The sequence below is a fragment of the Haliaeetus leucocephalus genome, unplaced genomic scaffold, assembly GCF_000737465.1.
Source record: "Haliaeetus leucocephalus isolate CR32 unplaced genomic scaffold, Haliaeetus_leucocephalus-4.0 Scaffold751, whole genome shotgun sequence".
Classification (NCBI taxonomy): Eukaryota; Metazoa; Chordata; class Aves; order Accipitriformes; family Accipitridae; genus Haliaeetus; species Haliaeetus leucocephalus.
The window spans coordinates 6,773,786-6,786,887 of NW_010973187.1; the positions used below are offsets into that span (position 1 = coordinate 6,773,786).

The 13,102-nt window shown below is 39.7% G+C and overlaps 1 protein-coding gene across 1 annotated transcript in view; it reads left to right on the forward strand.

The window, feature by feature from the left end:
* RELN (reelin) overlaps positions 1 to 13,102 on the forward strand; it is a 320,676-nt gene that overhangs the window by 155,035 nt on the left and 152,539 nt on the right. Inside the window, exons 8-9 of the mRNA XM_010581098.1 lie at positions 4,291 to 4,387; positions 9,732 to 9,783. Of these exons, the coding sequence (XP_010579400.1) occupies positions 4,291 to 4,387; positions 9,732 to 9,783 (149 nt within the window). The remainder of the gene's footprint in view (positions 1 to 4,290; positions 4,388 to 9,731; positions 9,784 to 13,102) is intronic.

Consider the following 13,102-nt stretch of genomic DNA (forward strand, 5'->3'; position numbering starts at 1 on the left):
GTTCAGAAAGGTCAGGAACCATGAAAGTAATTGACTTCCTCTGTAGGGAAAGGGAATCTGCACCATGTACTACTTGCCAGGGAAGGGCCAGGGAATGGCTGGATGAAAAGAGGACCAATATGGGTGGTATCTGTAAGACTGTCTAGGTTATTGAGCACCTGTTTCTGTGACTATCTTGCCTCCATGTAACCTCATAAAATTGCACAGGAGAGTATAAAAAAGGTGCTATATAAGAAGTAAAACAGGCCAAGCAAGAACAAATCTAGAAAAAATATTGTGTTTACTCCTATGATAAAAGATTTAATGTTGAGACAAAAAGGGGGGAAAAAGAAGATGTGTGAGTTAGTAAAGAAGAGATGCTGGCATTAATGTATGTTTTTGTATAAAACAGTTTTAACAGTAGGGCTGTAGAGAACATGAGATTCAGTATGTTTAAAAAAGAAAGTCTCTGTACAGAAGCTTGTTGCTGGCTAAACTCTCCTTCCCAATTTGATGCCATGTTTCATCTCAAAGCCTATCAGCACTCCAAACAGCAATCACTTACAGAAGACATACCCTTAAAAAATGACATGAAGAAAAGCTGAGCATGTAAAAATCAATCAGAAAGAAAGAGGTTCCATCACTTCTTCATGGCATATGAGAAATGAAGAGGTACAGTGGTATTTCCACTGGCAAAGAGGTGGAGGAAAGCTTTGTGACAGGAGAGAGAAGTCCTAAAGTGGTTTCCAAATTGCACTACAACTGTGGGATTAAACTTCAGAAAGATTTATGTTTAAAAATTTCTTGGCAGCTTGAGATGTTTATCTTCTTTATAGTCCAGACATCACAAAAGACATCAGTCAATGTAATGTCCACAAACTCAGGTATTGTAGAGGGAAAGGAGATGACAAATAGGAATGAGGAAACAGCAGATGTTTCCCCTTCAGCAAAGTGAAGAACAATAGCAGAGAGAGGTGGGACTCTCTAAGCCAGAGATGAGAGTGATGGCAGGTCTGCAGAGAAGACATCTAGATGAATATGACACACGTCAGCAGTGGCAGTGAGTACCAGCTGTGAAGAGAAAGCTGAAGTCATTTTAACATGCTAAGATTTTAGACCAGGCAGGTGAGAAGGATAACGTAAAAAGCTGCACCTAGCCAGGGCAATTAACTGTCTCCTGTTTGTATAAATGGAAAAGAAATTAACCTTCCTGTCTACACCAGGAGAGGAGCAAATTGGATCGTTTCTAAACATGCAATACTATGACGATCATCTAAGGAACAGCAGATGAATTATCTTAATCTTCATGCATTCCTGTCAAGCTAGTGAGCAATTTATTGTCAGAGATTTCAGTTATTCACCACATCTCATTTCAAAGAGAGCACAAAGGTTTGAATCAGGATTACCAACAGCCATCCAACTTTTTATGGGAGGCGTCATTCTAGAAAAGACGAGTGATGATGAAACAGCTGTATTAAGAAGGACAGTGTTTCTGGATTTCCAGACAGTATTTTGTAGACCACATTACAGAAGTAGAATAGAAGAACAGCTGAATCACTTTGTATTCATTGAAATATGAGAATTACAAAACTAAAATATCTCTTGGATTATGTGGCCTGACCTTTCACAAGGAACTAAGTGGTCCCTACCTAGTATTAATAGGCAAAGTTTTCCTGCCATATCTGTCTCTCCCTGCATATATCAAGAGTTCAGTCTCATGCTCCACTACAAAACTCCAAAATATAGGGGCAGATAATGAAAATAATGCTCATAAACAGCCAGAATCCTACAGAATTCCAGGTATTCTTCTAGTTCCTGTCCCTCTGTTCTTCAGTTATCAGAGTTTAGGGATCAGGTGAAATTTAGATAGCGACAAAACACATCCTCCATGAACTCTGTTTCTGTACTTTGTCTTAAAGTACAATTTCATTCACTCACACGCTCTCTTCTTGCTTTATATTGAGAAATAAAATTACGGGCTGACTGTGGCTTCTATAAGTAAGTATTAACTCATTGAAGTGTATGGGAATTACATTACTTCATTAGAGGATTTAGTTTTGCTGCTTAAATTCAAAATCCTAAATGCTATGAGTGTGAGATGCTGAATGACTTTATGGACATGCTCGTACAGGTACATAACTCAAGGATTTTTTACATCTGACTTTGTTTCGGGAAGTGGAGCTGAAACTGACCTTTAATAAAATCTCAGAATAAAGGAGGGATTTGGAAAGTGAGAACAAGGCATTTATCTTTGACTTCTGTAATGGACTTGGGCATAAGAAAGCCAGTCCTGTGCTGAATTCACCCAGGACCAACCGAAGAGACCCAAAATAACAAGTGCAATCAATTATTCACCACATCTATGCATCTGAAAACATAACATCTCTCGCTCAGCAGATCTTAGCACTCACAGACCTGCAGGGTATTGTGCAGGGTATTGTACGCAGCCCAGAGTTAACCCATTCTGCCAAAAGTTACCCACACTTTGCTGCCCTGGAAAGCCAGGGGAGTGGTGAGGAGCCCCAGTCTGCTGCAGGAGCAGACCACGAGGTAGCTCCACTTAGTTAAACACATACTTTAAAGATTAATTTAAACATTATTTCTAATCACTACCTGGGTTCAGAGTAGTCCATCCTCCCTCCCTTGCTCAGACCTTTTGCATGCGTGGCCCCTGCAGGGAAGAGCTGTCCCAGCCCCATGGGGTAGCTGACAATGCTACCAGCCTCTTCCTCACAGTGCATCTGGAGATTTCATTTGCCCTGTTCAGGACCATGGTGGGCTGATGATTTTCAGATACTCAGGAATAGAAAAATCCTGCTCCCAGCAGTTTACAGAAAGACTTGCAGAGGTTTAACACAACACTTATTAATGGAAAAACAAAAAAGCAACATAAATTAGGAAAAGAGATAAAAAAACCTCAAGGAAATTTGTATAGGAATCAACTATACATTGATAGTATGTATCAATATCTATGATCAACTATGATCATTGAAAGCTCTATCACATATGTTGACAGCAAGTCCCTATCTCCTTGGGATTTGTTCCTTTCTATCTGATTTCCTGTAAGATCTGCCATCCAGAAATTAGCTGGAGAATGAAAAGACAAGAAGACCAAACCTTTGCATGCTACTAAACTACATCTGGGTTGTGTATATGAGAATGTTTATTTTGGTGACATTGTACATCAGAAAGGGTGGCCAAGTCTGAGGCACTCTGTGTGAGGGAAGCCAAAGAAAAAACTGCCTGAACACCCCTTACATAAGTCCATTGCACTTAAAGCTCTAAAAATACCAGTTATCAAAGTACAGACAAAAATCAGCAAGAAATAAAAAGGTTTGGAGTGAGTTCACCCTTGCTTACAATGGAGTTGCTTGGGGAGCAAATGTTTGCCTGTAGGTTTGGTGTTAAAGCTGAGCTTTGGATGCCTGAAAGCAATGTTGGCCAGCCCTGTCGCAGGCAGTTTGTCAGGAGCTGGGCGCATCTCCAAAATTTTTTTAAAATCTGCTGCTCATGCCAAGAACCAATACCCTGATACTCAAAGGTGAGAGAGAGGGCCCTTTCCCTCTGCTCTACATTCAGGCTGCCCACGAAGTCCTTCATATTAAATTAAGAAATATTAGGAGAGGTACAATTAGTTGGCTCAGCAGCACTACCCAGCCTCTCTGAGTTTTTCTTCGTACTTTTTTCCCCTAAAAGGTGAGCAGAGTGGCAACTCTCTGTTTCTAGGAATATGGGATATGACAAATACAAACAGAAAGCAGCAGCAAGACCTGTGTTACAGCAGCTGGGCTGTAGGAGCCTCTTGGTGCCCAGTTTTGGGTAGTGTCTGCAGCCTCAAGCCTGCCCTTTGGGGTAAATAACCCTGTGGGCTGGAGGGGGACTGGCCCTAACCCCTTTTCCTGACCTGTTCTGTATGGTAACTCCATGATGGTGGGTTTACAAATGCTGTATCAAAAGTGCAGTAAAGATTTTGGAAGAAGAGTAACTTCAGCATAAATTATACATGTAAGAGTTCACTTGGTTTCCCATGGTGTGGTGTTTTGCAGTCAACGAGCAGGGACACTCCTTTTTGAAGGGGGGACAGTTTGCAGAGAGCAAGTACTTATTTGCAAGGGCCTTTCTCAAGAGGCAGCTCTAGTACATCATACATAGAGTTGCTCAACGTTTATGTTCAGCACCATGATAACAAAACAGTCCAGTTTGTCTGACCACCAAGATACAACGGTCTTATTTTACAGTTTACAAGCCCAATACTGTCTCAAACATACAGTTTCTGATTTCCATTTTGAACATGGTGTGTTCTTCCTACAGGTCTGAATGCAGTAACTGTGAGGTAGGAGAGCAGTGCGGTGTGATAATGCACGGCAACGCCGTCACTTTCTGCGAGCCATATGGTCCCAGAGAACTGGTAAGTGAAGCTTATCTGCCGGGACTGGGACTGGAGGCTATGAATTGAGGCTGCGTCAGCTGCAGAGATGTTGGTGTGCTTTGAAAGTGTGTTGTTCAGCAGAGAGGCTCTTAGGCAAGGTGATAGGGCCATAGGAGAGCACCCCAGGAACACCCCAGTGTTTTAAACTATAGATGCTAACCAAAGGTTATTGCAATAGCTTGCAAAGGAAAGTCTTTTGATCCGGTGTGCATCCAAGTTATTTAAAGTATCTATAAAATACTGGACAGGCAAGGAAATAGAACTGTGTTGTCAAACTGACATCATTCTCTTTTTGTTTCCAACAATGAAATAGAGACAAGGTTCATTTTTCTTCTCTTATTTTATTAGCTGTGTCCTGTTTTTTCTTGTCGCTGTTGACAAATGTTAATTTGGTTGTAAAACATCACTTGTGAACAATGCATCCTACAGACTTCAATGCAGCCTGGAGCAAGCACCTGCCAGTCTCAGGAAAGTGTATGTAACAAACTGAGTCATGATGAAGGGGACAGAATTCATTTCTTTGGGGGGTAGTTTGGTCATAAAATTGCTGTAAGAAACAACATGCTGCAGTTTGCGTTAACTTGTGATCATCTGGGTGTGGAAAATGAATAGAAAGATATATATCCAATGCCCACACACTAAAGCTGGGGAGCTAGCTACAATGATGTACATAAAATGGGAGTTTTGGAAAGAACTGAGAAATTGAAAGGCCAGCTCAAAGCCTGTGTAATTCAAAGTTAATTTTCATGTTTTCAACAGTCTTCTGAGTGGAGGGAGAGGCTGATTAGAGCTATTTGAAGAGCATACATGGAAGTGCTTTTGGCCAGGCATCTTTTCTTCATTTCAGACACTGACAATTCTTTTAACAGGGTTAATTTTACATCCTTAACTGAGACCAGAATTCCATAAATGCAATGCAGATATTGCTGGTGTAGTGACTGAAAGTCATAAACATATATAAAACTAATTTAGAGGCTTTACGGATAAAGGAGAATTTCAGTCATTTCCCTCACAGCCATCTCCAGCTGGGGAATCTTGACAGGGATGCTAAATTGCTTCTCTGCTACTTTGAGTCCTATTTGAATGTACTATGCTTCATTAACTGCCTTGAGAAGAGATGCATTGTTTTATGTTCTGTGCAAAAATGAAGTCACACCACTGGGATATTTTTCCCAATTTTTAAACTCATTTTTAGTTGTAGTATTGAGCATAGGTAGCACTCCTTGAAAAACAATCTATTTATGACATTTAGCAAGCCCAGGGTCCCAGCTCTGAGAGTTTTGAAATGTTATTAATTAGCTGTCTTCTCCCTGCTGATATGTAATTTAGACTATCCTTAGTAATCACGAATTGGCTCCAAAATTCAGTGTTGGACTGTATTACCATGTGGTAATATAGCACTACCATGGCATCAGGAACTTGAAAAAATTTATTATGATGCCAAAGTGGTGTGATTAAATAATCAGCTGAAAAAATCATTATGCTTATAAACAGTTAGCAGCCTAATAATGAAAGTGTTTATAAATATTATGGCAGCGTTGCAGAAAAATCAAATCCTTCTGAAGGAACATGCTAATGGCTTAACATTTTGGATGAGCACAGGACGGTGTTCATGCCAGAGGTCTGAGATAGTTTTATTTTTTAGTATGGACATAGGTTTAAAGCCCTATTTTCTTAGAACCAACTTGTTTCTGATTTGTAATCATGTTTCAGCGATTTCATGACATATCTTTTCCTGTCACAAATTTTAAAACCTGTTTCATTTCTCCAATTATTTTGCATTTTTATTCTATCAATCACCCTTACTATTTGAATCCTATTCTGTCCCTGCTTGAAGTGGCTCTTGAAATCTCTGTTTCTGTTCATGGCTCCTAGTGCCACATTATTGCTTTGAAATCCTTAGTCAAGAAGAGTTGAATTTGCAAAATATATTATATCAACAGCTGTGACAGCTGCTGGTTTGCTTCCTTGATGTCCGTCTCTTCTCCTGACTCCCAGCAGCCACCTGTTACTGTAGGCAGAGGTTTTTCTTCATACCAACTGTCTATGTCTGTTGGTGAGAATTTACCACTGGCAAAATCCTGGAAAGATGTATAGCATCAGAGATGTTGCAAGTGAAGGAAAATAGCTACTGAAGGCTCCCTACCAGCCTCTCTGCACTGCCTGAACTCAGTAGTCCTTTGCAGAACTTTGCAGAAAGTTTTTAGTAAGTCTAATGCTTTTCTCTTAAGCATTACTGAAATGATTCACAACATAGTCTCTTTTAAGTCTACACGAATGCCTCTTCTGTGATAACTGATACATTTAATTTCTTGGTGATATGAGCCACTGAACACTGAAAAAGGGTTTCATTTTCAAATTAGAACTTGCACAACATAATTAATTGAATGTAAACTAATGTAATAGGTACCCATAACTCAAGTCAGAAAGTACTTTATTATTTGGCAGGATAGGTGTGATACCTAATACTGAATTGATCTTTACAGAATGGACTTAAATGGGGATGTGACTGTATTTTTTAAAGGAGTTTTGTAAATGCAGCTTCCCTATTTTTGTTTAAGGACTAGAATTACCTGTTAGGAATATTCCAAAGAGAGGAAAACTGTATTTTAAGTAAACATACACTCATACAGATAGTGCCAAAGTGCCAAATTTTCAGGCAGTTTTAAAAGTTGCTGTTTGAGATGATTGTGAAGCCTTGGGAATCTGTCCTGCTGAATCTGTCTTAGTTCACAGAGCATTAATAGCTGTGATAAATTTCCTAAATTTCCATACACCCTCCTAAAGCACATGTAGTCTTGTTATCAGCTAATCTTCAGTGCATTTCAGTGAAGATCCCATTCTTTAATATTTATGAGAAGTTCCTCTCCGTATGTAATATGTATGTAGAAAAGAAAAAAACCACACCAAAACCCCACGCCAACTCATGCAGGTCTCCATCCATTATTTTCAAAGGCATCATTTCATGAATACATCAACTAGGTGCATGACAGCACTGGAAGAAGTCCGGTCCCTTTTGCTTTTCTGTATCACCACCTGTCCCATCCTGCCAGGGGAAGAGGTGGTATTCATATGAACATTGGTGGGCAGCATGGCAAACCACACCAGAAAATGAATCCAGGTTAAAACTGACTTGCAAACGGAAAAGACTATTAGTTTAACAGAAGTCACTATTCAAGCTGATTCAATATGTAGCTACCCAGAAGTTGATGTTAGTACATGGAATGGAATGGAGGGAGCTGTCACCTAGAATCTGTTAATCATATACATTTGAATATACATTCTGAATATACATTTGCAAAGATATGAAAATTCTTTTGAAAGTCTCCAAAGACAGAAAAGCCAATACAAGTGACTGAGAGATAACATTTGTTCTGGGGCAGTGGAGTCCTAAATAACAGTCAGAAGATATCTGCATTTAGGACTAGCTTTTGTTCAGTGTCATGCAATGATGCACAGGGCAATAAGGGACTTCAGTCGTCAGAGAGATCTCTCTCAGCAGTTTTGATGTTTATCTGCGTAGTAGATAATTAAAGAGCCCAGGAATACCTGATAATGGAAGAATCTCTGCTTTCACTGTGTGACTCGGAAATTATGCAGAAATTGTACTGTTCATCATTACAAAATGCTGATAAAATTGCCTTTGTAGTACTGCCATAGTTAATGGGTGCTTGAAAGAATGTAGCCTCTTCCAAGTCATTGAGTCTAATCTTTACTTGGGTGCTGGGTTTTTTAGAAGATGACAGTTTAGTGTCCATGAGCTCAAATGTTCATCTATACTTTGCAGATTACCACTTTTTTTCATTCTTATCTACTGTTCAGTTTCCTCTACATCACTCATACAAGCAAAGAAGGAGGATCATTCAAGTCCTCCGAGTGCTCTGCCTGGAGCTGCCTCCATGCAGATTCCCAGCTGAGCTCTGGTAGGCAAAGCCTGCTAGCCCTGGGACCTTATTTCTGGGGCTGAATTTGCTCAGAAATTTGACTTCTCGGTGGCACATTCACGATATAACGTGGTGCATGGATGCAGATCACAAGGAGCACATCCGATGAAAGGTTCTGTCTCTGCTTTCATGGGAAATGACATGAATTACTGGTGTGTAGGGTCTGACATAGGAGGACAACTCCAAGGTCTTGAAATCTAGGATGCAGGTATCACTGGCAACAATATCAGATTAATTTATTTAAGGTGTTTGCTGTTAGATCAGGCAGTTAGATGACTTCTTTTATGACTGTGTAAACTTACTGTCTGGCCAGGTCATGCCATTTTTCTCTTTTGATCTAAAGTTGCCATTGTCTTTCAGCTTGTACATTTTTCCTTCAATGCAGCCTCTAAATTCTGCTTATAATGATAAATTATATCTTTGCTGGGTCTTTTGCTAGTGAATTAACCAAACTTTGAGTCTCCTCTTTTTGGGGTGACCCTCCAGTTGGTCTTTCTACTTGCTAAACATTGCAATGATTTTTCAGCTCTTTGACAAAATAATTAGATCAGGCAGTGGTTTTAAGCAGTGCTTCTGCCTTGCTTGTTATGTAGCAATATCTTTAAGTCCAACTTTCAAAAGGAATTGAAAATAAATAGGTGTCCTTCACAACACTCTAGTGCTTCTTATAGTATTTTCAGGAAAACAGTCCTAATTTGAACTACTAAAATATGGGGGCATTGAAAGAAGGGAGAAGGAAAGGCCTCAAAGAAGGGTAGTGTGCTAAATAGGGAGTGAGCTGCTTGGTGTTTTCTGCTTGTTTCTATGTCTTGGTTGGATGTCAACAGTGATGATGCTACTACAAAATTTCATTGTATATATTACGCAGTATCACCAAGGTTTTGTTGCTTTGCTGTTGAAGACTTAGGTTCTGTTATTCCCTCTTAATATTTAGTTTTATTATTTTAGGTTTACTTAATGTTATTTTTGTTATTTATTTATGGTAATTTTTGTTCTTGTTCTGTGCTGGGAAAAGTTAAAACCGTACTGTATATACAGATTTATGCTAAGCTGACCATAAACCACAGGGTTCATTTTTTCAATCTTCTAAATACTGGTCAAGCACCAGTGTTTCACGTAAATGTGCTTGCTTTGTAGACATTAATATGATGAAAGAAAAAAAATTCCAGCTTTGACATATGATGAGACATCAATAATCAAAATGACATAACAGAAATGTCCATGATCACTCAACCTGAAAGGGTTGGCAGTGAATAGTTTTATGCACTGGAGATCTAGGTATCCAGAGAGTTTCCATGCTTTCAGAGAAGAACAAGTGATGAATGTATTGTTTTGGTGATCTAACACAACCTCTCTGCTATTTGCTTTTCTTCCTGTAGACCACCACTGGCCTTAACACAACTACTGCATCCGTCCTTCAATTTTCCCTTGGTAAGTTTAGCTTACTCTTTCACCTGAGAAAGTGTAAAAAGTCATTTCTGCAAAGGAAGATGGCTCTCAGGTTCAGGTTTACCTTTCTGGTTGATGTTCCACTTGACATGAGGGATTAAAAAATCTTTTAAAAACTGCAGCACGTTCATTCATCTCCTAATCTAGAGCTCCTAATCTAAACTTTGAAAAGGAGAAACTCCAGTGGATACTCTGATGACGGGAGGCATAGTCATGTCTGGGTTTGGGGGTTTTTTTGGATAACCTTATAATCTCTTGCTCTTTCTCTGAAGTGTGATTACTGTTTCTAAAAAATGAACTTTTTTAACATTTAAGACCCCTGCTATGTTCCAAGTTATGGGTGGGTAGAGCTGTTTTTAACACATCTGTACAAACAGAATAGGTTCATATTGTTGTTCATATTATCAACAGCATGGTTATACACTGTATTACTTAGAATACCTGCTGTAAGTTATTGCACATTTTCACTGTGTAGCTGTGGCTATAAATTATGGCAGAAGTTGTAGCTTGGGCTGAGGGCAAATTGTGAACACATTTGATTTGTTAACTCATACCTCAGTGTTCAAAATATGAAGGAAAAATGTTTTTATGGTATGAATGGTTCAATAAAAAAGCAAGCAGGAAGTGTAGCCTGCTTCCTCTGTGGACCCCTGGATATGTGTTTCCAAATCATATTCCTATTTTTAAAATAGTAGTTCTCCAAAAGTATCTCAGCAGATGTGTGATTAAATTCTGGAAATCTCAGCTGGATCTAAGAGCTATCAGGTAGCTTGAGAAGCAGCTTGGTTCTTTAATGGATTGGAAGTCAAAATCCTAGAAGGCTCAGAAATACGTCATTTAAATTTGTTTTTATCTGAAGTTGTTCATTTGACTATTGAGGTCATCATTACCTGTCACCCTGCAACTGACTGCAATGTTAGTAGTTCTAAGGATTGGTATCTATTCTTTTATTTTGAATTACTGTTTTAAAAAAGCCGGAAGAACGTATCCACTCCTAAACTGAATTATTGCGTAAATATTGGGCACCTACAGTGAAAACCAGCCTGGAGCTACCCTGCAGTTTCATTCAGCCATTGAAAGGGGAGCAGCTCACTTGATCTGTTAGGGCGTATTGCTCACCTGCAGAAGCCCGCTCGCCCTTGGCTGTGCCCTAGGATAGGTGAATTTTATAATGCTGCAACTTTGCGATGATGGAGGAATTTTGTTTTTCAGGAAAATTTACAAAAATCTTCTATGGATTATTCTTACAGTGGCCCAGCGTGGTTAACAGCAGTATAAGCTGAATGGATTGGTAGGTAAATGTTTGCTGTCACAGCTCGTTGGCTGGTGTTTGCTGCAGGTGAACTGCAGAAAGGTGCAGGCTCCCATAAGTTCCAAAATTAGACTTAAGATTTCATTAGTAGCCTTTGTACCTATCAGCTGGGGGAGGTCAAATAAAAAAAAGTGTAAGAACAGGCTGAGTAGGAAATACCCCATATGACTAGATTGTCATGAATGTATGGTAAGAACACCTTAATGTGTACCAGTAGAAACCAGTAAAATCCCCCGTATGATGGAGCAGGAGGGGGTGAATGCACATCTGAGTAAATCAAATTTCAGCCTGAAGTTCAAAATGTATCACATTTCCCTATGTGCCTGTGTTGAGCTTGAAATACAGTGCAGATTGGCTTTGTAACTGATAAAAACTGGCATGAGTCAGGGGACTGCTGCTGACCTCAGCAATACTTGGCTTTAAACTCATAAATCTAAACTAGGCATTTGCCAGTTTCCAGCTTATTCCCAAATGTCCGATTTAATCATAACCCTATTTAGGAATGCATCCAAGGGAATTGCCTTTTTTTTAAAGAATTTTTAACACTTTCTATCGAACACGGAATAGCTTAAGCTGTAATCTTTAGGGGGTATCTTTATATTAAATTCATCACATAGCTTTGGCCACATTAAAGTGCATACCCTTTGATTTCTCTCACCACTAATTATCAGATGGAATTTTGTATTTGTAGGTATGTAAGTAGATGAGGACTGGGAAATGAAGCAAAAAAAATGGTCCTGAGTTCACCATAAATCCCAGATCCTTTTAAACTGTGTGGTCAGGAAGGGTAATACCCTAGTGAATTTTTCATTAGTTGATATTCTGTGTAGTTTCCTTCATGTACCACCTATTTGGTAGTCTTGCCCTTTAAAGGACAACAGGGTTGAAAAGGTGCACTTAAGATGAAGGGTTAATTAGGATGAAAAGGTAATTAGTAAGGCCTGTTCAGCACATAGGACAATATTAATGTGCAGTATCCTTTCCAAATGCGAGCAACTTTTCTGCCACTCAGCATTCACTTGGAGCTGGTGGCATTGCCTTTTGGTCCAGGGCTGGGATGATGTTTACATTCATGCACTCTCTGCCCAAGTGTGCAGAAAATTTCAGTTACTTTAGATGTCTTAATCATCCATGACTACATTTCTCCAAGACCAAACGCTGACATGTGAAGGACAAAGTCTAGCAGTTTCCTTAATGTTCAGTGGGATTGTTAACTGAGTTATTTAAAGAAATGCCTTTGGGCTCTCTCAGGCCAGAACATCTAATTCAACAGCTTGGGATTGCAGGATATTGTGTAAAAGCCTAGGGACTCAGCTGCCACACAATGGTAGTCTGATTCATTAGCTGAAATATTCTCTATTTCTCACTCCAAATCTCAGGCTTTTCCCCTTAGCTACATCCCTGGACTTCTCCAGGGATGAACATGATCTGTCATTCGCGTAGGCCACTGTGATGGAAGGTGACTCATAGTACTGAGAGATTAGTGACTGAGCTAAACACAGGAGGAAAGAGACCCATGAAATCCCATATGGAGAAGAGGAAAGGCTCTAAGGGAGCAATGGCATGAGGTGTGCAAGCAGTTCTGCTCATGCATTGTTCCTTGGGTGTCCTCTTCAAGCATATGCTCCTGTGGCTGTGGTGTATGTGGGCTGTACATGCTCTGCGTGGGCAGTTCAGCATTGGCAGGCTCTTCCCATCCCTCCTTCCTCCGCAGCGCCTCTGAGTCAAACACCAAGCTGAAGCTGAAGGTGCTGTGGTCGGTACCAACGCTCAGCCTGGCCTCCAGGACAGGTGCTCCTTGGAGCGGTGTGTGTCTCAACATGAAAATTGTTAATGGAAAATATTACATTACCTTGAAAAAATTTGTTCCATAGCTCTCTCCTTACATCTCTGGATCATTTCTGGCTGTTAAACAATATTTGAAAATGGGAATAACTTGATAAGGAAAGTTCCCACTCTTCAGCACTCCTCTGAGAACAGAATGATTTT